Below are 26,889 nucleotides of genomic sequence, written 5' to 3' on the forward strand. Positions count from 1 at the left end.
TTTTGAAATGTGCTTTTTCAGAAATGCAGATCTTTTTAAGTCAAATTGGTGACTTTTTGTCATGGCGAAAAAATGGAAGTACTAGTCACTGAAAACGTTTGACACGAACAATTAAAAACTAACTACAGTTATTTCTACTTGGAAGTATGTTGAAGGCTTGACTCATGAATATTAAACGTATCGAGACCCCGCAGGACAATCATCAAGCATCTTGACAATGACCTTCTTAATATTCATGAGCTAAGGCGAGCTCCAGGTCTAATAGGCCTACCTGCAGAGAGCTATCTGTTAGGATTCCCATTTGTCCTAATGGCAAGAGAGACTAATAACTGCCGAAACAGAGCAGACAATTTTGAACCGCCTGTTGTTGGAACATACTGTAGTGTAGTAGCACAAGTATCACTCCATTATGAACCCATGTGTAATGCTGTGGACAGCCGCCAGGGTGCGCAGGTTTCCAGCCTATAGTCACATGACACAAACTGAAGATGTCTGCAACGGAGGAGGACACGGAACTCAGAGATCTACTGATCCAAAACTTGGAAAACAGCGGTGTTTTGAATAAAATTAAGGTATTTTCCTGACTGTTTTGAAACACGTTTTAAGTCTTTATGAGGCTGAAATAACCTCTGTCTGATATGGGACATATTTTATATTCTAAGCGCAATGTTTGTTAGCATAGCATAGTGATGCTAAAGTTGTTATAGGCAACAAATGGACAACAGCCACTGGTGTGACAACATTGAGTTATGACACTGCTCTCTTATATAACCTGTTTTCCCTCATACTGCTAAAGATAAGACCTACAGTGTTTTTGTTTATCTTGGCTGTAATAAAACAAAGCATGTTTTCTAGTTAACCGGCAAGGCTGCAAAGTCTTGGTTTATTATTTTGGTAAGGTGTTGGACTCACAGGTATTAAGGAAGTCATTTAAAATGATCAGGCCACAAGTAATCTGGTTTAACCTGTAATATGATGCCTTTAAGAAGCTGTAGTTTTTTTTTTATAACTGCACTTATGCCGTATTTGTACATAAAAGTGTTTTTTTTTGTTGTTGTTGACGACTCTTCAGCTTCAGTAACAGTAACATATTTGAGTTTTGAGCTGTTCTGATCCACTATGTGTCTGTTTGGTGCTGTACTGTTATAATAAATATGTCTGAATAAAGGACAAATGAAGTGATGATAAGTCTCGTTTTTGGGTTACAGGCAGAGCTACGGGCGGCTGTTTTTCTTGCCTTAGAAGAGCAGGACAAAGTTGAGGTAATTATAAATAGTTTTAATGTTTTTTTTTTTTTTTAATTATCATAAATTGTATATTTTGCTTATTAAATGCGGTGATGTTTTTGCATGAGCATTTTTTTACTTGTGCAAGATTCAGTGTGTCATATAGATGTCAACTCTTTTGAATAGAATAAAACGCCTCTTGTGAATGAAAACCTCAAAAAGTCCCTCAACACAAAGGATGGTAAGGATGAATTCCATAAAAAGGCCTTTCGTTGTTAGTTTATTCTGTCTTGTTTTGATGTAATGATGACTTGGGTTGTAATACACTACACACTTTTTAAAATCTGGACAGATTTTAAAACACCAGGCATCATGCATTTGCCAACTTGTAAATGGTTATAGAGAGAAACTGGACATCATACACTAAATGATGCTTCAGGATGTTCTGAACACAACAAACTCAGACACATTGTAGGTTGACCGATATGGGTTTTTTCTCTGGACGATATTTAGAAGTCAGGTCAGCTGATGGCCGATATATGATTTTTTGGCGATATGTTTGGCCGATTTTCTTTTTTTCTCTATTTGTGGCTGTCAGTTTTAATATTGTGACCAGCTGCCACAAATAACTCAATGTATAAGAAACTGCTATAAGTCAAATGGCCATAATCTAAGTGATAACAAAAATAAAAGAGTTCACACATATTACACAGCCTGCTGCTCATAACTGCTTAAGAGTGCACTGGCCACGAGCGATGACATCGTGGAGGCTATTGTTGGACCCACACACACATTTAATGAGGAAAGTTGACATGCACGTTTTAGCCAGCCCCGAAGTTTCGTCTGAATTGTTTCTACTTTCACATGCAAATTATGAATATAATAAGCATGCATCAATTCTAGTAGGGTAAAACGTAATTTCGCTTTCAAAACTGTATGTTTTGCCCTTCCATCATTATCTGAAGCTGTGTGTGAACAAGGCGTGGCTGCAGAGTGTGTGAGCTGCTCCGTCTCAAGTAGCCTCAGAGGGAGAGAGATTCTCCGGTAGAGCTGCCCGCATATGCACCTGCCTATAAATCAGCCTAATTTGCAGCACAATCGGCCGATGCCGATTAATTAAAAAATATAAATATTCTCTGACTGGATGGAATCATAGTCTGAAACTAAAAACGCTGTGTCCATCATACACTACGTGATTTTCTGTGAAATTTGTTTTTGATCTGATGTTTTGCTTGCATTTCTAAATGTTGGCTTTGGAAAATTATGCATTTTCAGCATGTCTTGCTCTTCTTGCAGGTCGCTTAGTCGCAGGTCTTATAACTGACTTCCTGCAAGTCTTCAATTTAGACTTCACCCTAGCAGTGTTTCAACCTGAAATTAGTACGGTATGTCAGTGTTATATACAACGCTGTAAGTGATGCACAGTTTGAAGCTGTCATTCAGAAATTCATGTAAATGTTTTTTTGATTGATTGATTGATTTGAATGTGCAATGCTATGTCCTCTGTGACCTCTAATCTCTTTCATACCCTACTTTGTGTTATTCAGCTCAATGGGCTTGACAGTCGTGAAACTCTTTCTAAAGAGCTTGGCATATCGGAAACGGAGGTGAATAAAAACACCCCTCTCCTGCTAGAGTTGGTGAAGAGGGGCCGGCATAAGGACAAGACCTCCGTTTTCACAGAGGTGATCTTGGATGCTCTGCATTGTAGTCAATCAAATGAATTCATGTCTTTCAGACAGTATGACTCTTGTCTTTCTTTTCTCAGGGAGATCGGTTGATTGAGAAAACTTTTCCCAAGGTACTTTACCACCACCGCTGGCTGGCTCAGGCTCAGGCTCAGTCCATGTTATCTGTCTAGCTATCTCTGTAACCTGTTTTTGCACCCACACGTACAGTAAGCACAGGTGGGGTTGATGCACTCTCAGGAACAGATCCAGTCACAGACTAGTAATAGTGCTAACCCACTTATTTCACTTGTGGTTGGAGAGCACATCTCGGGTTGATTCGTATCACCAGTTTACCCACACATCACAAACCCCAAGCGAATTATTCAGGTCACACAAGGGAAGGATGATGTAAATGAACATCTTTAAGTGGTGCTGCAAAAAAGGTTTTCCTGTTAAGATACTTGTGCAAAACAAGCTTGTCCTACTTCTAGACATTTTGTCTTGTTTTGTGGGCACCTTACGTGCATTTGTTTAATCAAGCCCGTAGCGCTACATGTCTGCTGTCATGAGACTTCAAATGCTGAAGTTTCATAGTTGTACATTGTGACATCCTGTCTTGTTTGTAAGTGCACAAGTTGAGCACGTCTCAAACATGTGATTTATATAAAAAAAAAATGTGTACAACTTTATATTTTAAATATTAAATTAATCAAGATATTTTAAATAATAAAGGACTTATATAATGATTTTATTCTGAGTGTAATCTGCAATGATTGTAGTAATGTTTGTGAGTGGTTTTTAGGAATTGTTGCCCCGTCAAATTGCTGATGCCCGCAAAAAATTTGACAGTCATGACAAGGTAACTTTTTTTTATTATTTCTTTTTTTACATAATTAATGCAATATACCATATAATATATAATTGTAAAAATTTAAATACTGCTATTTTGAAATTAATATGAATTAGTTATTTCTTATTAATTGTATTATTATTTTGCTCATAAATGATTAGAATTATTATATAATAATAAATTGGTAATTAATAACCAAATGATTAGTTAAATATAAAAAAACCTTTGTGAGTAATTTATATCTTTTGATTTGACTTTACAGAACAGAAGTGGTGAGATCAACAGAGAAGCCGTTATTGGCATTTTCGCTGATCTTTTTCCCCAGTTCAGCAGGTTTGTTTCATCACTGTGGACTTTGAATGCCACGAACTCTAGGAAATATCTGAATTTACTGGTACTGAAACCCTCATTTATGTAATGACTGAAAGTGTTTACATCTTCCCACATTGTCGGATTGCTCTTCTATAATCATGTCTGGTTGAGGTTCATGACGTTGTGGTCATGGTCTTTCATGACTTGGGAACAGAGTGTATTTTTGCACACAAACCAGAATAAATGTCTCTTACCAAAAGATCATTATTAAAGATCAGTTGATTGTACTTCATGCACTTTAGTTTTAGCCATTTTGATTGCAGTTACTATGAATGACCACATATTTCATTAATGTTTTTTTTTTTTTTTTTTAAATTGCAAACAAAAAGAAACATGCTGGACAGTTACATCACTGAGGAATTTAGAGCCAAAGGCAAGGACACAAGCAATAGTAAGTCTTTGTGACCTTCTTTAGTTTTCCATCATTTTAGGCATGCAAATTTTATATGTCTGCTAAACTTGTCATTCATTGACAGATAAACTGCAGTAGTTGCTAATGAAATTTTGTCTTCCACTTCTTTCTTTCTTAATTTTACGTAGCTGTGGACTTTCAGGACTTCCTGGGAATGTACAAATGCTTTTTCATTCAGTGTCGCAGTGTGGTGAGCAACCTTGAACACATTCTGATTTCTTTTAGCACTCCTTTTTTTGCGATTTCAGTAATGAGGCCTGCAATATTGTTTACAGGTTACCAGTGACAGTAGTGATGCACTTTACTCCTCAAGTAAAACTACTGAAGATAAAATCATTTCGTCTTCCGCCAGCAAGGTAAACTGACTTCCTGTCTTTCTTTGTTTGTTTCTCTATCTCTGCTTATCTTTCTCTCACACACTTTCCTCTCACCTTCTGTCAAGATTATAATCTCTGATCTTTTTTGTAGATCAGATATGAGTTACTTTTAGTCATGTCTAATATTCTGTATATGTAAAAAATAAAAATAAGCCACAGCTGGCGTTTGTTGGCCTGTTTACATGCAAAACCTGGTATATGTTACTAAAAATGTATGTTTTATAGCATGCACAATTTTCATCCGTTCTAATTTCATTTCATCCAGCTCCTTAAGTTGAACCCCAGAACATCATTAGTTTTTCTGAATTGAAGATTGCGTGGTGTAGTTTTGGGTAGCTGTGTTTCCTGCGTTTGATTTATCAGCATATCTTATATCGTGGGTTATATCTTAGATGGTGAGTGATACACACAGTAGTAATTTTATGTAGTCATTGTAGTTTGACTCACAAAGGGGAAAGGGGTTTTACCAAAGTAGGCAAGTTCCTACAACCTGCACAGAATTTATTGTCCCAGAACAAAATGATTGTTTTAAATTTAGCTGCTTATATTATGCACATACCTATGCCCTCATACAATTTATAAGAAAAGTTCATCTTTCATTTATAAGAAATATATTTATGAATTATTTGACAGTCATTCACTATATTTGTTCCACATACCATACCAGTGGGAATTTTAATTTATGGGAATTTTCATACAACCAAATGATTATTTTAGATGAAGAAGCTTATAATTACATTTTCGTTTTTTAAGAATTAGAATTTTGTTTATTATGGCTCTAAATGAACAAAACAAATTTATTCTACATAATATACCATTGGGAAGTTCACACAGACAATAATTTCGATTAAAATTGTCCAAATATGAAAGTTCTTTGAATAGACATTACTTCATGTGTCAGATCACATTTTGCATGCATTTTTGTTGCATGCAGTAGTTGTTTTTGTGTGTTTGTATTTCTACAGCAGTTCCTCTCTTTATTGTTTTGCATATGTTTTTATTTTGTTCACTCCATCCATATCCGTGTACGTTTTAGTCAGGGTAGCGTGTGATTGTTGTAAAAGGGAAGCTGATGGCTGTATTCTGGTGCTCAGATACCCAGGTATAAAGGATTTGTTAAGCACAGTTCAGCACAGGAAGAAAAGCCTAACCCAAAGGTAAAGCACACGTGCGTCGGCTCTGATACAGGAGCTTTTGATCAGCTCAACCATGTGGCTTCCTTAATATCTCGTAAATGATTCATAAATGGGTGGTGTCTATACACATTTGGCTGTTATTATAGGTTTGTGCTCCTTCCCATTACTGTTATCACACATGCAAGTGGAAGTTCATGTCCCAAGACAAAATTACTGCTTTGTATTCAAGATGGAGATGCAAAAAGCGCGTAGCCCATGGTTGAATTGGAACTATCTTTTAGCACTTGATATAGTAAACTGGCTATTGCAGAGCAGATTTAAGCTAATACACAATACAGATGAGATGAGTCTTTTCAAAACGATTTAGAGCAAAGATACTGACCAAGCTTCTGCTAATCGCCCAATACTTTTGTGAAAATAAATGAATTAGCGCTTATGCCGAGTTCACACTGTACGATTTTAGCCCTGATTTTCACTCGCCGACAGGTTTTGCAAAATCGCCGACAAATGCCCGAAATCGGAGGCAAATCTACGCTCGTTCACGCCAGTAACAATCAAGCAGTGTGAATTACCGAAGACGCTATCTGAGAGAATCACCGATGCGTCGCCGAAGCCCGTGAAATATTTAGCATGCTAAATATCTGGAGCTGTCGGCGATTCAAAATCCTGCTGTGTGAAATTAGTTCTGACTGAAACATACATCGGTGATGACCTACATCCAATGAGCCATGTTGCCAGATTGGATGAACGATTTCCAGCCCAAAAGCTCACAAAAACCCGCCCAAAACTTTTAACTGTCAAAATAACGTGATAGAATGTAAATCAAGGTTGATAAGATCCATTTTTAACTCCTTAAAACAAAATAATGACAAAAAAAAAAAAAAAATATATATATATATATATATATATAATGCTAGATAAATTTCCCATGGATCAAATCGGGGCAAATTCATTAAAGAGAACTACCAAATACAGGCCTGGATTAACACAGTGTAGTGCCCTAGGGTGACCACATTTGAAGTGCCCCCCCTCCCCCTCAAAATTCAAGAGCACCTTCTGATCAATAACAAAAATTAGCCTTCCCATTACAAGGTAATATTTGACCCCTTGAAGTGATTTACAGGGGCATTTTTTTGTAATGCTAATTGTTTCCCTTAATTTTATTAAAGGTATGTCATAGTCAAATTCAAAAATTAATATTTTCCCAAAATTTCTAATAATAATAAAAAAGAATAAGAACAGGTAGAATAATAAGAATAAGTTACTAATCAAAAGAAATCAATATTAACAAAATTAGTTTCCACTACAAAGGTGGCACAGAAGAACACAAAAGTGGCATGTTGGTAAATTTACAGACATTTACAGATGCTCAGAGGTGGCATGGATGTTTTAAATTCATAATGTTGTGAGATCAATGTTTTAAATATAAAATGTTGAATATAGAACTGAATATAGTCATACAATGTACATCACTTTATATTAACTTATTGTTCATTGAACTGTTGTATTAATTTAATATCACGTCTACAAACTCCTTTAGTAATCTTTAAAAGCTGTCACTCACTTCAGTTCATCGCAATCTCACAAAGCTCCATTATAATCAATGAAGCTCTCTACACTTCTCAACGAATCTCTTATTTACACCCTGTCTACACTTTGTTTGTTATGGAGAGGATTTGTGTGCTTGCATAACTCAGCAATGAACAAAAGTATTTTGAGCAGTGAGTGGATTCTGATTAACATTGCATTCAAGGAATCAACATATATGTCTGCGATACATTACTCACCGCTGCACAAACACGCAAGTAGAAATCTTTGAAGCTCCTCTCAGCGCAAACACAAATAGCCTATGCTGATCGGGTTAGTCGCACAGGTGCTCCTAAATATTTTTTGATAGTCGCACGCAGTACTTTTCTGTCGCACTGTATAGCCCTGGATATGTGTGATATTTTCTTTTTTTTTAAATTTACGTTTCACACAACCGCCAAGTTGATGCTGCCTATCCATTTGAGAATAAATATGCTCGACTCTGACTGGGGGAGGGGGCAAATACATTGTGACCTGACCCAATCGCAATTCTTTATATGCGTGCATATATTTGATATTCTCTCTGCATATATTGTATCATTAACTGTTAATTTTCTATGCATCTTTATCTCTTCCAGCAAAATAATATATACAAAACATGAAAAATATTTTAAAGGTCTTGTCATTATCATAATCACTTGGTGCCCCCCTATTGGCTGGTGCCCCAGGGCACTCGTCCAATCCCGTCTATAGATAATCCGGCCCTGACCAAATATGATTAAAATGTGCAAGCTGACACTGTCAGAACTGCAATCGAGAAATTAACCGATATCCTTGAAAAAACACATGCATCATTTTCAATGTCAACAGTCAGAATTTAAATGCAAAAAAAGTGTCGTAATGAGGTATTTCACACTCGTTCATGCACACACCATGACAGTCAAAACTGTGTCATTCATTCATTGATGCATACTGTATGATAATCCGACAATAAAAAAAATAAAAATAATGCTCTTACCTTCGTGTCGCTCTGTAATTTCACACAGAACTAGAAAGTCTTTCGTGAAGTTCATACAGAAATTTGCACAGTCAAAACTAACAAGTCCAGCAGCATTCAAGGATATACCAATCTGGACCGTTTAAAAGATAAAAGACAGGATCGTATAGATATAAATAGATTTTGATTAAATCATTTAACTGTGCTCTGATTTCAGTGTTGCAGTGATATAGCCTTCGTGTCATCTCTCCCTCAACAGGTGTAATTCACGTTTTGAGAGTTAAAACACTCTCCACTCTTTACCATGTAACTTATATTTAGGCATTATGATCACTTACAGTTATATATTCAAAATCAGATCCGTTATCGCACTAAAAACCCGTCATGAATCATCACGTCTGTCTGCTGATCCCTATAGTGATTGGCTAAAAGTGCTGCCGCGATGTCAACATTAGCACCAGTCGTCTTTGCAGTGTGAGTGTGTTTAGTAACGTTGTAATGACTGACTGGATGCAGTATATGCACACTTGGACTTATATGTTAACCAATTAGCCTATACAATTTATATGTTTGAAAACCGCCAAAGGGGTGTGCGGAAGCCTTATTCGGAAAGGCACAGATAATGGCTTCAAAAACGAATAACGGATAACGAATAATTCTGCCCGAATATTCGGCTGAGGCTGGCGCAGTTTTATGTTTGCTGGATAGTTTACACAAACCTCTAAAGTCAAGCAATAATGAGTGTGTGAAGTGAATGAATGCAAACTTTATAAATGGGAGCGCAAATCAAACATTCGCGTTGCTGTTGCCTCTCCGTGCATCTTGGCAAAAGTAATATCAACTAAAATACTACATCATACTCGTTCTACTATTTGTGTATATTTAAAAGGCAATTATTTAAACCTTGTACGATAGGATACAAGAATGAATGCAACAAGCACAGCGAGATCGCCTATTATGCAGCCTCGTTCGTCTCTGCGCGTCCAGCTCTATGTCAAGGGTATACTACTAATCAACTTAAATACAGATACATTTTCTACTAGGCCTACATGTTTGCTGCTTTATATTTTGCTGGTTTGCGTGGAAAACGCACATTTGTTTAGTGAAGTTCAAAAAAGAGTTGTTTAAAGAGTTCTGCATAATGAAAATGCACGTGCGCATTGAATTAATCTAATTCAGTCGTGTTCAAAAGATCACTAAACGTTTGTCATGAAATCGCCCTGCTTGTATGATACATTTTTTTTTTCAAGAAATTATTAATTTTATATTTTAGAACACTACATAGGGCAAATAGTCGAAACACAAATACTTCTCCATACTCTGTTCTCTTTTGTTCCATACTTTTCCAGACCTGCAAATTACTTAAGCTAAGTGAAATACTTTTCCAAACTGCGCAGGAACCGGTGAGCCAAAGAAAAGCATGTTGTTTTACGCAAACATCTAAAATTACAAAGCAGTAACAAGTGTGTGAAGTAAATGAGTGTATAGCAGTGTTGCAGTTGCCTTTTTTCCAGTAATTTCCTGGAAATTACTTAAATCAATTTCCATATTCCTAAACTGCGTAGGAACCCTTACTGTTTTAATTAGAAGATATTTAAATATTTATTTATCGGATCACGAAAGGTCCCCAAGCTGGGACTCGAACTCGCATCGCCCGAAGCACAACCGCACTACATCTGGAAGCACTGGGTACAAGGGTATCGGCTCCGACTGTTATAAGATATTTAAATAAATGTTATAATCATAAAAAAACAAAACAACGATTCTAGTTAAACACGGCATATTTGTTCAGTGATAACAACGGGGAAAAAAGATCCGGTTCAAGCTCCGCCTACTTCTGAATACAGATACAGATACGAATAATTTTGTGATTGTTACAGATACAAATACTGGCTTCGCTGCACATCCCAACACCAGCCCAAATTTTGTCCACCCGCCCAAGGCAATATTTGCCTGCACAATCAAATTCAAAACCGCCCAATTGAGCGGAAAAGCTTCGTTAGTCCTTGGAAGATATTTTGGATGAAAACCAGGAGGCTTTTCACTGTCCCATTGACCGCCAAGTAATGAAAACTGTCAAAGCCCAGAAAAGTATGAAAGACATCGTCAAAATAGTCCATCTGCCATCAGTGGTTCAATCTGAATTTTATGAAGCGATGAGAATACATTTTGTACGCAAAGAAAATAACAAAATCGACTTTATTCGACAATTCGTCTCCTCTGTGTCTTTGAGTGGTTGAGGAGATTCCCACCTTCTATGTAAAGCACAATATAAATGTAAAGAATTATAATAATATATAATAAAAGGGGGCTAGGGTTTTTCCTGTAAATCATATTCTTCTATAAAGGACAAAAGATTTATTGCATTTTTTTCTTTTCACCACTTTGAGGGCTTTTGTATAAGAAACAAGCTCGTTATAAAATACACAAAACGTTGGTTTCATTTTCTAGTACTTAGATTTGAGTATATAAACTTTTCCCAGCAGAAGTATGTTCTTAATAACAAAGTCATCTCGGGGAGGACTTATAGACCACAATATCAGCGTGATCTTGCGTTATTTCCTCATCACTTCTCGTGTGCGTTTGGTTGTGAAATGTAGTTTGCGGACCAGACAGAGTTATTGGCTACTGTAAAGTCATGCATTGTGTAACCTCCTGTCACCGATCCATCATGCAGTGTGAACACAGCAGCAACTGAACGCTACCCCAGATAGTCGTGCAGTGTGAAAACAATGATCTGATGATTTTGAAAATTACGCAGTGTGAACTCAGCATTACTAACATTACTTATTAACCAGATTCATTACTTATTAAATTACTTATTAACCAGATTCAGCATGTATCGTCTAACCTGTTGTTTTTGGACATTTATACTACTTCTGAAACATTTCATCTCAAGTAAAACCTTTCTTTTGAAAATCGTCCTGTAAGTAATAGATTGATTTGTGAGTGGGTTGAATGACACAGCATTGTTCTTCACGTGGGCCAGTTTCAAAATGGGCTTTTTAACAACCTACTGTTCTTGTAAATTTTGTCAGATGTTCTTTACTTTTAATCTTTTAACCATCTACTCATAGGAATTCCCAGATAAATTTTACTTGAGAATGTCATGTTTTAAAACCACTTGGGTCAAAGGGAACTTATTTTTCTTTGATTTGTCTCTTCTTGTTCACTATGGCACCTCACTTTTGTACACATAATGCTCAGCTGTTGGTTCCAAGCTGAATCGTACAGGCAGTAACTTTACACGAACATACCCGATAATGCTTGTTGTTCATGTTGATTGCATCAGATGATATCTGTCGTTGGTGGCCTTGTGATGGTATTAGAGTATGTTGATAATATTGTGACTTTCCCATAGGCCGGAGACAGAAGACCTGGTGAACCACTGGGCTCTCAGGAGAACAGAGGGTCTGTTCAAGTGTCTGAAGGGTTAGAGGAGGGATTGGGTGATGGGAAAAACCTTCCCACCCCACTGAGGAGAGCACTGGAGCTTGGACTGGAGGATGAGGATGAAGGAGACTCGTTCTTTGATGATCCTCTTCCTAAACCTCAGAAGACCTATGGCTGGTAAGGATAGCTTTACTAGGAGAATTCATTAAATATGGTTTCTCTTGTGGACTGTTAATACTGAAAAAGTAACAGGAAGTCATTTTTTTGACACAAGTGACAAACCATTGGTATTGTGGACTGGGAACATCACTTAAAAATACAGTGAAGTAATAAATGGATAGAAAAAATAAAGATTCCAATATAATATAATATTCCCAAGTGTGAACTGTTTAATGGCATGTTTTATTTATTTATTTATTTTCATTTAAATGCCAGAAAGAAAATCATTTTGCAAAAGGATAAAGAAAAGCAATTTGTAAATGCTATATATAAAAATGACGGTTATAGCACATTTATCACAGTCCTAGTTTGACTTTCATTGTGGGAGCAGATTTCCATGCAGAGCTTTGAAAAAGGAGTGTTTCAGTTCCCACATGTTCTACTGAGACTAAAAGAGCAAATAAAAATGAAATCATCTAAACCGCTGGCACCTTTGATTGTAATTTCAGAAGCATAGATCTGGGTTCTTCATGTTTTTGAAGCACATAACTGTAGTTCATTTATTACGGTTTAAATATGACAGGTATCCACCCTTAAGTCAGAGTTATAAACAGAGGCCTCAAATAACTGCTCTATCATAAAATACAGAGAAGTGCTTTTATTTTTCTGACCTGTATCTTCTCCTTTTCACTGTTGTCTCTTAATGCTGCACGTGAAAACAGTGGTTTAACTTCGGCAGATAAGCCTTATTCAGGGCAGAGGCATTCTGAAAAAAGCTATAGTCAGAAAGAGTAAGTACTTCCTGTTTTCTGAGTGTATTTGCATTTTGCTATGATTTTGACTGACACATAAAACGTAGATTTTGGAGCTTTGTTGTATGTTGCACCTTGTCGCTCTTTTGCTTTTTGTTCCTACCACTCTCTTTGTCCTTCCTCTCCTCTTTCTGTAACTGTGTCTGTGCTCTGTATGTGTTTTCCCCCTCGTGAGAAGTCAGCACTGGCAGAGGGAAGGGAGCCTGTCAGGGCGATCCTTATCCCAAATGAGGAGGGGCACTAGCCTCAATGAGTGAGTGTGCATGGAGTGATCACACTGCCATTCAAGCCCACTGCATCCATCTTAACCCATGGGTGCAAAATCAGGCCATTTACCCTCATTGGGGCACTTCATGTTCATACCGCAGCAGAATACTGTTGTCAGTCCAGTTTACAGTTAACTACCTTTGCATTCACACACAGTAGGGCTATAAACTAGAGTAACGGTCACATTCAGTAACTGGCTCCCTTAAATTTTCAAGACTCAACCACATTTTAGAAAATGTATTAAATAATGTCACATTTAATAAATAATGTCTTGTTAACTGTGATACATTTTTTCAGTGTTATGAAAATTTTTCATATTTACTTTCATCACTTTTATTACAAGTGTTGATTACAGCTAGAGCTTGACTTTGTTCATACAGACAATATTTGATCCACTCCTAAAAAAGTCAAAAGAACCATGGGTATCGCTCTATATAAATGACATCCAGTGCTTGTATATAAATGTTATTATGAAATAAATATGTATTCATTATTATCATTATTTTTATTGTTTTCATTATTTTCCATTTAATTAATTTTTATGTATATATAAAATGTTATGAAATATTTTATTGTATCATTAATTTCATTACAATCATTATTTTTATTGTTTTCATTATTTTTCACAATTTTTAATTAATGTTTTTTTTTTGCTGATGATTCTAGGGTTTCTAGAAACTAATAAAATAATCAACAAAAAAGACATTAAAATTACATTATAATCAACAAAAAATTAAAACATTACAATATTTATTTAATTTTATCATTATTTTTATTGTTTTCATTATTTTTAACAAAAACATTTTTTAGCTGTAAATTGCTAGAAACTGTAAAAAAAGGATCAACGAAAAATTAAGACTCCTAAAAATATCAGTGACAACTTTTGGCTGCTTATACCATTTACGCTTTTTGTTTACTTTATTAATATTGCCAAATAAATTTCAGTTATGATTATAATTTTGAATTATGCTCGTCTATTAATTACCCAGCCAAGATCTAGCGATGTCCCTGGTATGAACACAACAATTTGAGTCACAACTTGTGTGAACGTAGCCATTAATACACCATAATGTTAAAACATTAACGCCATTACCTGATACTGTGGGGAAGAAAATCCGGCAACTGATACCAAAAGTACAGGAGTAAGTGCAGTAACTACGATCACAATTGTGTGTGTGTGTGTTTTTTTACTTTTATCCTTCTCTTTTCTTTCCTTCTCTGCATTTGCTCTGCATGTTTTCTGTGTATTTCTCTCCCTTTCCCTCGCAATGCCCCTGACCTTGATCTTCTTGGTGTTATGTGTATGTGTGGATGAACATACTCTTGCTCTGTCTGGCCTCAGCCTGTCTGCTATAGGCAGTGATAAAGAGGGAGATGGAGAGGACATGCTCTCTGACTGTGATAACAGGCCCAGCCCTGACTCTGAACCCAGGTGAGCTGGGCCATTTTCCTGTCCGTCTTCTGCCATAACTTCCCTCTTCCTCCATAACTTCCCTCTTCCTCCACTTCTCATATGGCTGTCTGCTCACTTCATAGAGTCTCATCCTGTCCGTTTTCCAGGAGAGAAGGCTTGGGCAGCAGTTTAGGAAAAGCATTCAAGGCAGACACGCAGCTGAAGAGTGCGGGAGGATCTTCTGAGAGCAGCCAGAAAGATCATTCATCTGACAAAAACGGTAGCAAACCATTTGTGAAATCAATCAAGATTCTTTTTCAGATGATTCTAGATCGATCCAAAATTTTACATGAACTTTCACTACAATTAATAAAGCATGTAAAAAAACTGCAAATGAAGGGTTCATTGTATCAACCTATGTATACCACAAAAGATCCACTGTGCATACAAAAATATGGTTCAGAGAAGAAAAAATGCTGAATAAGCTTTATTTTACAATACCTTAAAAACATCTAAAATGAACAACATAAAAAAAAAAAAAAAAACTACATTCAGTTATGAACTAAATATTTAAAGGGAATAAATGTTTTTGCACATGAATTAGGCCATTCTGAACAGTTTCCATTACACAGAATGAAAGCTGCTTCGTATACCGTTATATGTACTATTTTTGTTTGTGGGCAGAGTTGACATATGTTAGTATGCCATTAATGCATAATCCTTACACATAATTTAACCCACTAAAGGTTTCAAAAAAAACAAAAAACGGAAAACATCATGAATCATCAGAGTGGGATTGTGACTTTCTGGATCAAAATTGAATCAACTCGTGTGGTTCCTGTAGATTGATATGAATTTGACACTAATTAATATCTTTTCTCCATAATTGTTGTCTTAGGTACGTCTAGTTCTAAAGATAAGGGAGTAAAAGAGTTTCCTGTTCCAAATGAGAAAACCGCATCCCCTTTGCTTGGTAGGAACTCCTCAATAATACATTAAATTTTTGACTTGAACCATCAAATCAAGCAACTCTACTCACTATCACATTCCTCATTTCTCCTTTTTAAAAATGTTTTGCAGAAGAATATCTTGACTATGACGATGACTTCAACAGGTAAAGAATGTGCCCATCAGATGTTTCAGATCTTATTTTTGCTCAGTCTGAATCCTGATGGAGTGTTGTCTTCTCTCTCTTTTCTCTTCAGTCATCGCTCTGAAAACTCAAAGAGTGAAGTGAGCATCGATGAGGAGATTGAGGTGTCGATAGAGGGGCCTGACATCAGCGATAAGGTATTCTTCAAAAACGTGCCACTACTTGTGTTGACATTGCTTGTTTCAGGAGTTTAAATGACTGTGGTTCTTGATCATTTTCAGATAAATTGTTCCATTATTAAGCTTGTAAATAAATTATTGGCATTTAGAATCCAGTATGAATGCAACATTGATGCGGTTATTCTTAATTATGGCCCCACTTTTCATAAATCTATGTGAAGAGGGACAAACGTGAGTAGAGTGGCCTCATGGATAACAATGCATTGTGTAAAAGGCAAGAAGTGAGAGTGGCCTGTTTGTTAATTGCGCTTAAAGAGGCCGTATGAGAGGAAGTGACATAAGTACTCATAGTATAGCAAAAATAATAACCTTTGGTTTAACCTCGACTGTGATTTTTGGATCTTACTGACTCTACTCTCATCATTTTATTTGGTTTCTCTCGCTCTTTTTTTTTTTTTTTCTAGCTTGAAGAAACCACTCAGGATGTGAGCGTCTCGCAGATAAGTTTGGGTGCCGACTACATGGAAGATGTTGCTTGACATCTTGTCAAATGTGTCAGTTCCTTATTTTATACTTTATGTATTTATGGATTTAGTTGACAATAAATAATTAATTACAGTCGGACTGTTGACTCTTCCTGTTTTTCTTTATTGCCATTTTTAAAAAAACAGAAGGACAGACATAAAAGGATAGCAATTTGTCAGTTCTCTGTTTAAAATTTTACCAGAGTCATTGAGTTGTATAACAGTTTTACTGTCAGTGAAAGTGTAGTAGATGTCACAGTGAAATTAGTCTTCAAGACTTTTTGAACCATGCATAAAGTGCTCGGGTGGGTATTTCTATTTGAGGTGGAGCATCAACCTTTTACATGAAACCATGATCTAGACAGTGTGCGTGTGTCAGGCAGCTTTGATGGTCTCACACTCACACCTACATGTTCCTATGCAGCTCTCAGTGAAGTGCCGCCTTCTGCTCAGGTCAGATAATTGTCATTCTTATTACGCAGCTGTGCCCTACCCAAGTTGTCTTTCCTGATCAGAAACCAGAAGGAACAGAAACCTTTCAGTGCTTTCCATTAGACTTGTTTGTGCTGATATTGGTAAGTCACTTATTTTTTCCACTTCAGTCACATGTTAAAATTTTAGATGGTCAGTGCCTATTTGTTTTAATATCTATGTATTTAATTACCTGAAGTGGAGATCAATTATTTATGTTAGTTTTGGTGTTGTGGGCAACAAATTTTAATCACTGTAAATTGAAGGGTTTTAGTGTGCAGAATCTGCATTTAATTGCATTATAAAAACTGAGATTGTCGCACTAAGGGAAAGACTAAGTTTGATGCTCTATAAAACTATATAGATAGATAGCAATGAATGAATGCGCTGTATGCCAGTAGCTAGTGAAGACATGAACAACAACAACAACAACAACAAAAAACACTATAAGAATTTGCCTGAAATTATTTTATGCATCAGTTCCGTCAGTTTTTGTGTTGTTATTTAATTAAGATAGCCCTTATAAAACACCCGTGACATACAAACATTACAAAGATGCTTATTTGATTTCTAAATAGTTTTTAATTTTATTTTTACATTTTACAATTGGATGTGTTTTTTTATTGCTTTAAATATGTGGAAAGTATTAATGTGGTTGAGAAATGCTAGACTTTTCTAGACAAGCATTACCTTCAGGACTAATGGCCAGTAAATAGGTTGTATGCATTGAATTTCTTGCTGTGTACGTGACCTGATTTTCTGCAGATTTCCTCTTTCTGCAAAGGTAAAATGTCAAACTACAAAGCTACATTCGCAATGAGAGCTTTTTCCTGTGTGGAATGAGTTGTTGGATTTACCTTAATCTGTCCTATAACTCACACTCACAGATTTGTACAGAATATTATATGGCAGTGCCAAAATGATGACACAAACTTCTGCCTCTGCATTCTTAGGGAAAACTAGGAACAAAACTCTTCTTTATTATTTAAACAAGCGGTAACACTTTAGTATAGGGACCAATTCTCACTATTAATTAGTAGCTTATTAGCATACCTATTATTAACATATTGGCTGTTTATTACTTACAAAGCACATATTCTGTATTAGGGCTGCACGATATATCGCATGCGATATTTAATGCGCATCTTATCAGTAAAGCCGGTTCTGTAATTTCCATCACGTGTGTGATTTCACATGGAGCAGCATTTACTACACAGAGCCGCTGTTCACTGACAAGCTGCGCAAATCCACGTTCTGCCCTATTCTGACCATATTCTACATCTCTAATCTAACTAACTATTAATTAGCAGCAAATTAGGAGTTTATTGAGGCAAAGGTATAGTTTGTTAATAGCAAGAATTGGACCTTAAAATACAGTAAAGTCTGACCAAACAAGCATTATTTAAACTCTTCTTTTTTATTTTTAACCAGTATCTAATTAAATATAACCAAAATCTGATTGAATATACAATTTTTAACTTTAAATCTAGGTCTACTTTAGGTTTCATTCAGGCAGCTTAATCTTGGCACATGAGTTCTGCCATAAAATTAATCATTTCGCTGATTAATTTTGATTAATTATTACTGTTTTTTTGTTTTTTGTTTTTTTTACTTTCTTTACAGTCTCGAAGGGAGAAAATGAATGAATTTGAAAACAGCACCGTAGACTTCAATGACTTCAATGACTTCAACGACTTCAATGACTCCGACATATATGGTGAAATTGTGGAGCCATGTGCAGTGGACCGCAGACAGGACATTGAGAACTTCCTCCAGTTATTTGTTCACCCCATCATTTGTTTTGCGGGTTTCATTGGCAACGCCCTCGTGATCGTGACGTATGCTCTCTACAAGCGAACCAAATCCATGACTGACGTGTATCTGCTGAACGTGGCCATCGCTGACATCCTGTTTGTGGTGGCACTGCCTTTGATTATCTACAGCGAGCGGCACGACTGGTCCATGGGGAACTTGTCTTGCAAGCTTCTGCGTGGCATCTACAGCATGAACCTCTACAGCGGCATGCTGCTCCTGGCTTGCATTAGCGGAGATCGCTACCTTGCCATTGTACAGGCCCGCCGGTCCTTCCGGCTGCGTTCAAGCACTCTGCTTTACAGCCACCTGGTCTGTGCAGCCGTCTGGTTGTCAGCCTTGCTCCTGTCCCTTCCCACCTTCATTTTTTATGAGCGTTACCAACCCGGCCCATCTGAATCCAGTATGATAAGCAGTGACGACAGGACGCATGTGTGCTTTTTCATGTTCAAGTCGAACGAAACGGCACGTGTGATGAAAACTGTGGTGCCCAGCTCTCAGGTTGCGTTGGGTTTCTTCTTGCCACTGCTAATCATGGGATTCTGTTACTCCAGCGTCATTGTCACCCTCCTTAGGGCCAAGAACTTTCAGAGACACAAGGCAGTGCGTGTGGTCCTCACTGTGGTCCTTGTGTTTGTGATCTGCCATATGCCTTATAACATAGCACTGTTGTATTATATCATCAACATGTTTGAACTGCAGGAATGCAGCCATGAGGAGTCTGTCGCACTGACCATGACCATCACAAAAAGCTTGGCGTACCTGCATGCTTGTCTCAATCCCCTGCTGTACGCCTTCATCGGAGTGAATTTCAGAAACCACTTCCGGAAGATCTTACGGGACATCTGGTGCTTGGGGAAGAACTACATGTCAGCGAGACGGTCCTCTCGGGCCACCACTGAAATGTACATTTCCACGCGACGCTCCATGGATGGCTCTTACAATGAAAATGGCACTTCGTTTACCATGTGATTGGGCGCTAATTAAGGGCAAAGCGCCCAGGATTGTGACTGACAGACTGATTAGCATTGATCAAAAATGAAAATTCAGTCATCAGTTATTCACCTTCATGTTGATCCAAACCTGAAGCCATGTGTTTGTTTGTTTTTTAACATGAGTAAATGATGAATGAATTATTTCTTTCTTTCTTTCTTTTTAATTTGATAAATTATGCCAATTACAAATCAAAGAGGGAAAATGGTTATTCCTTGTTACCATGTGTTAAAAAGGCAAAGTGTAAAAAGTCTTCTGTATATGAATGAATTTTGCAATTGATATGCACTATATGTAGTACTTTTGCAGAATATTTTTATTTTTCTATATGTACTATTTACCTTTTGTACATAGAATCCTTAACATTGCCTAATGTACCTGAGATATAAGCATTGTAAGTTTTATCTAAAATAAATTAGGCAAAATATTGCAACACAATACCTAATAGTGAAGAGTGACATTTTGAAATGAGATCCAGTGCACAACATTTTTATTTTTATTTTTAAGTTAATCACAGGTTTTGAATGATATTGAAAGTCTTGTACATACCATGACCTTTGAGGCATTGCCTTGATCTTTGACCTGGATACATGTTCTCATAGTCTTCTACAAAAACTAGTTCCTTCCCCCAAACATTAATCTTTTGCATATCTGATCATCACTGATCATCAAAGGACCGTTTTACTGCCATAGCATTTTTTACAATTATTTTATGAAATAGGACATTTTTTCATTATGTATGTTTCACAGAATTGACCTAAACTAGCTGCTGCTTGTGAGTATGAACTTCTCCATTATTGAAACAAACACAGGACAATGTGCTTCTGTGTTGTGCCACTGTCCCATAGCTCACTTCAACAGTCTGGAGATACAGTGGCATGAACACACAATTCCACCATTGAGTCCTTAATTTGTGTCCGAGTTATTCATAGAACTTCCTCAGATTAAATTAATGATAGTTCATTTAATGAAATGCAGTTTTTCAAAAAAATTGAAGGTCATAGTTTAAAAGGAAAGTTTAGAAAGTCAAGATAAAAGCATTTTTTTTTTTTTTTAATAAAGAAAAAGTAAATTCTAATGTCCAGTGTTGTTTTGGACCCCACAGACTTTCTCTGTATGAATAAAATATCCACAATATTTTTCTAAATATCTTTTGTGTTAAAAAAAGTAAAGAAATAAGCTTAAAAAATAAGCTCATACAGGTTTGCAAAGACATGATGGTGAGTAAATGATGACTGCATTTTCATATATTTGGAAGAACTATCCCAAAAAGTTAAAAAGGATAATTTGTTTCCCAAAATGCTTTTTGTTTAACGCTGTCCACGTTAAAATGAGAGACTGAAGTAATGAGCGCTGAAGGCTCAGTAAAAGCATCTTCTGTTGCCCCCTGTTGATAATAAAGAGCAGGAGCGCACGAGATGTGACACATTATTTTTTATACTTGCCGCTCCGTACCAACAAACTATAAAATATAACAGAAAAGAAAGACAATCATTCACAGATTTTCATGTAAGCTTTTCTTTTATTAAAATATCGAGAGAGAGAAAAACCCATCGTGAAAGCTGTTGCTTTGTGAAAGTCAAGCAACATCTTTAGAACTAGGCCTATTCTCAGATTTCGTATTTGTTGCTATAGGGACTGGCTTGGGAAAGTAATTACAAAACAATACATGGGGTAGGCTAAATATAACATATTAATAAATTAAAAAACATAGGCTAACGCTTGAGGTAAATATAAGAATAAAACAACAGTGTCTGATATGTTTATACCCGGTGAATTATATTTATACGGTGAATCACTTGGGCTACATTTTAAAAAAAAGTATCACGAATGATGTAAATATTACAGCATTGTTATTAGCCTATCTGTAATATAAACGGTTTAGAAGAATATCAAAGCGTTGATAAATGGAACGGAACGAAGAACAAGCGCTGCAGCATCATTTGAACGCTCCACGCTGGCCATTGAACCCATGTACATATAGCCTACTATGATTGAACCGACCTAGGCTACCTACTCTGGAATGCAAATGGAATGTGCCATTTATGACGTTGCAATAGTGACATAAATATAAAATGCTCTTTCTTTCCTTGTTTTTTTATTTCTGTCTTTTTAAGTTCTTTTTTTTTTTGTATATAGCTTTATTTCTTTCTCTTCTTTTACATTTCACATTTACAATTCAGTTTTCTTATTTTCGTTTTATGCATTTTCTTCATATTTTACAGGTTTTAGTTAAGAGAGCCTAACTTTTCTCAATTTTCATTATTTTCTTTGTGTTCCCAAGTTTAGCGTTATCATGTTTGCATCATTTCTCATCTTTCTTTCGCCCTAAAATTAAGGTTACGGGTTTACGCTTGAACTTACGTGTTGATTTTCTCTCCTTTCCCCCAAGATCAAGGTTATGTTTCCTTTCTATATTTCTGGGTTGTTTTCTAAAGCAGGATCAGGTTCTGCTGATGTTCTTGCTGAAAGGTTTTAAAGCTGAAATTTGTTATTGGCACTGCATCAAATGTGGGTAATTATGTGGTCAGTTTTATTTGTTGTATTTAGTGTTTTAATGAAGAAAGTGTGATTATTGGCAGAAATTAGCCCAGGTAATATTTTCTTTGTAAATTTCAGTTGGTTCCCTTCAAGTTCAAGGTCACGGTTTCATGTTTGCTTAACGTTAATGGTTGGTCCAGGGGCGTAGCAAGCTTTTCAAAAGTGCGGGGGATGGATGTGGTTTGTTTGTTAACAATAAAAACGATGAATACAATGACAGAAGGGTACAAAAGGTGTAACATACAAGATATAAAAAGCTTTCCATTTAAATGAGTGATACTAGAAAAGTATAAAACACACTCGGAACCAGTGTTGGGCACGTACCTTTAAAAAAGTAAGTAGTTATATGTCACGGTACAGAAACTCAAGATCCAATTGCGAGTCAATAATAAGTCTTTATTAGACAACTCCAATAATACAGCCACAGAGGAAGTGCTGATAATCCGGTGAAGCAGAATCTCCAGCTCAGGCAGTGCAAACGCTCCAAATAGTCCACACTTTCCAGGGGGAAAGGAACAGCAACCAGGCAAAGAAAACTCGGGAACTAGAAGGACTGACAGAGAGCGAGACAGGACATGAACAACAACGATCCAACAATACCCCACAAACACGCCAGCCAGATATAGGCAGTGCAGACGAGCAACACCTGTACTGCTCTGATTACCTCGTCAGGTGCACGGTAACTAGGCAACGCTGACAAGCACAACGAGCAGAGCCACACACACACACACAGAATGAGCACACAGACCCATGAACCATGACAGTACCCCTTCCTCTAAGAGCGCCTCCTGGTGCTCCCAGAGGAACTTACCTGACGATTGTAATCATCGATAAGGGAATGATCCAATATGTCTCTAGCAGGCACCCAACTCCTCTCCTCAGGACCGTAACCCTCCCAGTCCACCAAGTACTGGAATCCACGTCCCCTCCGCCTAGAGTCCAGAATACGATTTACCGAATAAACAGGTTCCCCATCTACGAGTCGCGGCGGTGGAGGAACCGGGTTTATGGATTAATGGTAGCATGAAAACGGGCTTTAATTTGGAAACATGAAAACGGGATGAATCCTCCTGTACGCGGAGGAAGTTTGAGACGGACTGCCACCGGACTAATGATCTTGGTGACAGTAAACAGGCCAATGAATTTAGGAGCAAGTTTATTACAAACGATGCGGAGAGGAATGTTCTTAGATGAAAGCCACACTTTTTGACCGACGACATAGACGGGAGGCCTTAACCGGTGGCGATCAGCCTTGGCCTTGGTGCGTGCCCCCACCTGGAGGAGGGTCTGTCTGGCCCTGCTCCAGGTGCGACGACACCTCTGGACAAATGCGTGGGCAGAGGGAACCGCAACCGGATTCCAGACTGGGAAAAATAGGTGGCTGGTACCCTAAACTACACTCAAACGGAGATAGGCCCGTGGCAGACACTGGTAATGAGTTATGTGCGTACTCAACCCATGAGAGCTGCTGGCTCCAAGAGGACGGATTCTGGGAGACCAAACAATCGCAACATACGTTCTAGATCTTGGTTGGCTCTCTCTGTCTGACCATTACTCTGGGGATGAAACCCAGAAGAAAGACTAACAGTCGCCCCCAACAAATGACAAAACTCTCTCCAAAATTTAGAGACAAACTGAGGCCCCCTGTCAGAGACCACGTCTGTCGGGAGGCCATGAATGCGAAAAACGTGGTCAATGACAGCAACCGCCGTCTCTCTGGCAGAAGGTAATTTAGGCAGAGCAATAAAATGAGTAGTCTTCGAAAACCGGTCCACCACAGTCAAAACTACCGTGTTTTCATCAGAGGGCGGGAGACCTGTAACGAAATCTAATGAAATGTGGGACCAGGGTCTCGAAGGAACTGACAGTGGCTGAAGGAGTCCAGCGGGGGGGGTCGATTGGAAGTCTTAGAAATGGCACAAACAGAGCAAGCCAAAACAAAACACCGTATGTCGCGAGCCATAGACGGCCACCAGAACCGCTGTTTAACAAGAAACATAGTACGACTCACCCCAGGATGGCAAGCCACCTTGGAACAATGACCCCATCGAATGACATCGGACCGTAACGTCTCTGGCACAAACAAACAACCTGGTGGGCATCCGGGCGGGCGTTACCCCTTGAGAAGCCGTGCGGACCCTCGATTCGATGTCCCATGTGACTACAGAAACAACAATCTTCTGCGGCACAATGGGCTCGGAAGACGGTGCTCGAATAGTCAAAAATACGGGACAATGCATCGGGCTTGATGTTTTTGGAGCCCGGCCGATAAGAAATGGAGAAATCGAAACGACCGAAAAATAAAGCCCACCGGGCCTGCCTAGAGTTCAATCTTTTGGCGGACTTGATGTACTCAAGATTCTTATGATCAGTCCAGACGATAAAAGGAACCCCCGAACCTTCTAACCAATGACGCCATTCCTCCAAGGCAAGCTTGACCGCCAGCAGCTCTCTATTACCAATATCATAGTTACGTTCAGCGCAAGACAAACGGTGAGAAAAATACGCGCAAGGATGCACCTTGTCGTCCGAGGAAGAACGCTGGGATAGGATGGCACCAACCTCCACCACAAACTGCCGGGAAGGATCAGGGGCGATGAGGATGGGAGCCGAAACGAAGCGACTTTTCAGTTTGGCAAACGCAGCCTCCGCTGCGCAGGACCACCTGAACGGAGTCTGGGTGGAGGTTAAGGCAGTCAAAGGAGCGGCTAGTTGGCTGAAGTTGCGAATAAAACGCCGGTAAAAATTGGCAAAGCCCAGAAACCTCTGCAGGGCCTTGCGGGAATCTGGAGTTGGCCAATCTACCACAGCCTGAATCTTGTCCGGATCCATGCGCATCCCCTCGACCGACACAATGTAACCCAAGAAAGGAACAGACTGTGCATGAAAAGCGCATTTCTCCGCCTTGACATAAAGACCATTCTCTAACAGCCTCTGAAGCACCCGCCTGACGTGCTGAACATGTTCCTGGAGAGAATGAGAAAATCATCAATATGTCATCCAGGTAGACATAAATGAACTGATCTAGCATATCTCTCAACACATCATTGACGAGTGCCTGGAAGACTGCGGGAGCATTGGAAAGCCCAAAAGGAAGAACGCGATATTCAAAGTGCCCCCTGGGGGTATTAAAAGCAGTCTTCCATTCATCCCCCTCCCTTATGCGAACCAAATGATAAGCGTTACGGAGGTCCAGTTTCGTGAAAAGGAAGCCCCTGCAGACGCCAAAGGCAGAAGACATCAACGGCAAAGGATATGTATTCTTCACCGTGATGTTGTTCAGCCCTCGATAGTCGATACAGGGACGAAGAGACCCGTCTTTCTTCTTCACGAAAAAAATACCCCGCTGGCGAAGAAGGGCGAATGATCTTGGCTGCCAGAGAATCAGAAATGTATTTCTCCATGGCCTCCCTCTCCGGACCGGAGAGTGAATAAAGTTTGCCCTTAGGCGGAGACGTACCTGGTAATAAATCTATAGCACAGTCATAGGGACGATGCGGAGGTAGAGAAGCAGCCCGAGACTTACTGAACACTCCCTTCAGATCGAGGTACTCACTGGGCACGTTTGACAGGTCCGCGTGCTCCTCCTGAAACAGAGAACAGGACACAGAGGGACAGGCAGACAACAAACAAACAGCATGACAACTCTCACTCCAAGAAAGAACAGAATTCTGACTCCAATTAATATGAGGGTTATGAAGCACAAGCCAGGGATGCCCAAGAACTACTGGAGTAACAGGAGTGTCAGTTAAAAGAAAATGAATTCTCAGTGTGATTGCCAGAAGTGATGAGTCTTACTGGACCTGTAGTGTGAGTGATGGAAGGAAGAGATAGACCACTGAGAGCATGGACAGCAATAGGCTGAGAGAGAGCAACCACAGGAAGTTTAAGTCTAAGAGCCAGGTCAGAGTCCAAAAAATTACCCTCAGCACCAGAGTCAATTAAAGCCTGACAGTCATAGGTGGCTGAGGACCACTGCAACTTGACTGAAAGAAGGGTAGCAGCAAGAGAGGATTTAATCAATGTGATCCCACCCGTCAGTAACCCCTTACCTACTGACAATATAGGCAGAGACCCTCATTTCGCCTCCTCCGCTTCTCCTCCAGGGAAAGGCGGGATCTGCCCATCTGCATGGGTTCTGGGTCGGCGAAGACGACGTCCGTGTCGCAGGAGGTGACAGGAAGGTGGTTCAACAGATTGGCTGCCGTAGCTCGGCGCGCTCGCTGATCTCTCTGCTGCAATCTGGTATCCAATAGCCAGACTGATTAAGCCATCCAGCGATGTGGGTAACTCCAGTGAATAGATCTCATCCTTGATATATTCAGCCAGTCCATGTAAAAACATATCCCACTGTGCCTCTAAGTTCCAACGGCACTCCGCCGCCAGGGTGCGGAATTCAATGGAGTAATCAGTGACGCTCCGATTTCCCTGCCTTAACTCCGCCAGAAAACGAGCCGCCTCCCTGCCCGAAACTGCCCGATCAAAAACCTTCTTGATCTCTTCCGAGAATGAAACGAAGTACAACAGGGAAGTCTCTGCTCCCAAACTGTAGTTCCCCAAAGAGCCGCCCGTCCAGAGAGCAGCGTTATGACAAACGCTACTTTCGATTCCTCAGTAGGAAACGACGATGGTTGGAGGGAGCTGTATAGAGAACATTTGGCAAGGAAAGAACGGCATTGCTGAGG

The 26,889-nt window shown here is 38.6% G+C and overlaps 2 protein-coding genes across 11 annotated transcripts; both read left to right on the top strand.

The window, feature by feature from the left end:
- Positions 1-415: 415 nt before the first annotated feature.
- cep43 (centrosomal protein 43) lies at positions 416-16,487 on the top strand. 9 transcript variants are annotated; one of them, XM_058755571.1, is made up of 21 exons: positions 416-572; positions 1,209-1,262; positions 1,413-1,467; positions 2,523-2,611; positions 2,774-2,911; positions 2,995-3,027; positions 3,699-3,755; positions 4,009-4,079; positions 4,448-4,509; positions 4,659-4,720; positions 4,806-4,886; positions 6,002-6,064; positions 11,929-12,137; positions 12,842-12,910; positions 13,110-13,184; positions 14,541-14,630; positions 14,735-14,871; positions 15,490-15,564; positions 15,672-15,705; positions 15,797-15,881; positions 16,328-16,487. In XM_058755571.1, exons 1-21 carry the CDS (start codon positions 489-491, stop codon positions 16,400-16,402), a joined length of 1,698 nt encoding a protein of 565 aa, XP_058611554.1. In that variant the 5' UTR covers positions 416-488; the 3' UTR covers positions 16,403-16,487. The 9 variants fall into 9 exon arrangements, with proteins under 9 accessions (XP_058611554.1, XP_058611555.1, XP_058611559.1 ...); XM_058755572.1 differs by having other exon boundaries at positions 14,759-14,871; XM_058755576.1 differs by lacking the exon at positions 13,110-13,184 and having other exon boundaries at positions 14,759-14,871.
- On the top strand, positions 16,328-20,103 carry ccr6a (chemokine (C-C motif) receptor 6a). 2 transcript variants are annotated; one of them, XM_058755581.1, is made up of 3 exons: positions 16,369-16,417; positions 16,870-16,962; positions 18,482-20,103. In XM_058755581.1, exon 3 carries the CDS (start codon positions 18,497-18,499, stop codon positions 19,640-19,642), a length of 1,146 nt encoding a protein of 381 aa, XP_058611564.1. In that variant the 5' UTR covers positions 16,369-16,417; positions 16,870-16,962; positions 18,482-18,496; the 3' UTR covers positions 19,643-20,103. The 2 variants fall into 2 exon arrangements, with proteins under 2 accessions (XP_058611565.1, XP_058611564.1); XM_058755582.1 differs by lacking the exon at positions 16,870-16,962 and having other exon boundaries at positions 16,328-16,417.
- Positions 20,104-26,889: the final 6,786 nt, after the last annotated feature.

Source organism: Onychostoma macrolepis, chromosome 20 (genome assembly GCF_012432095.1).
Source record: "Onychostoma macrolepis isolate SWU-2019 chromosome 20, ASM1243209v1, whole genome shotgun sequence".
In the NCBI taxonomy this organism is placed as follows: Eukaryota; Metazoa; Chordata; class Actinopteri; order Cypriniformes; family Cyprinidae; genus Onychostoma; species Onychostoma macrolepis.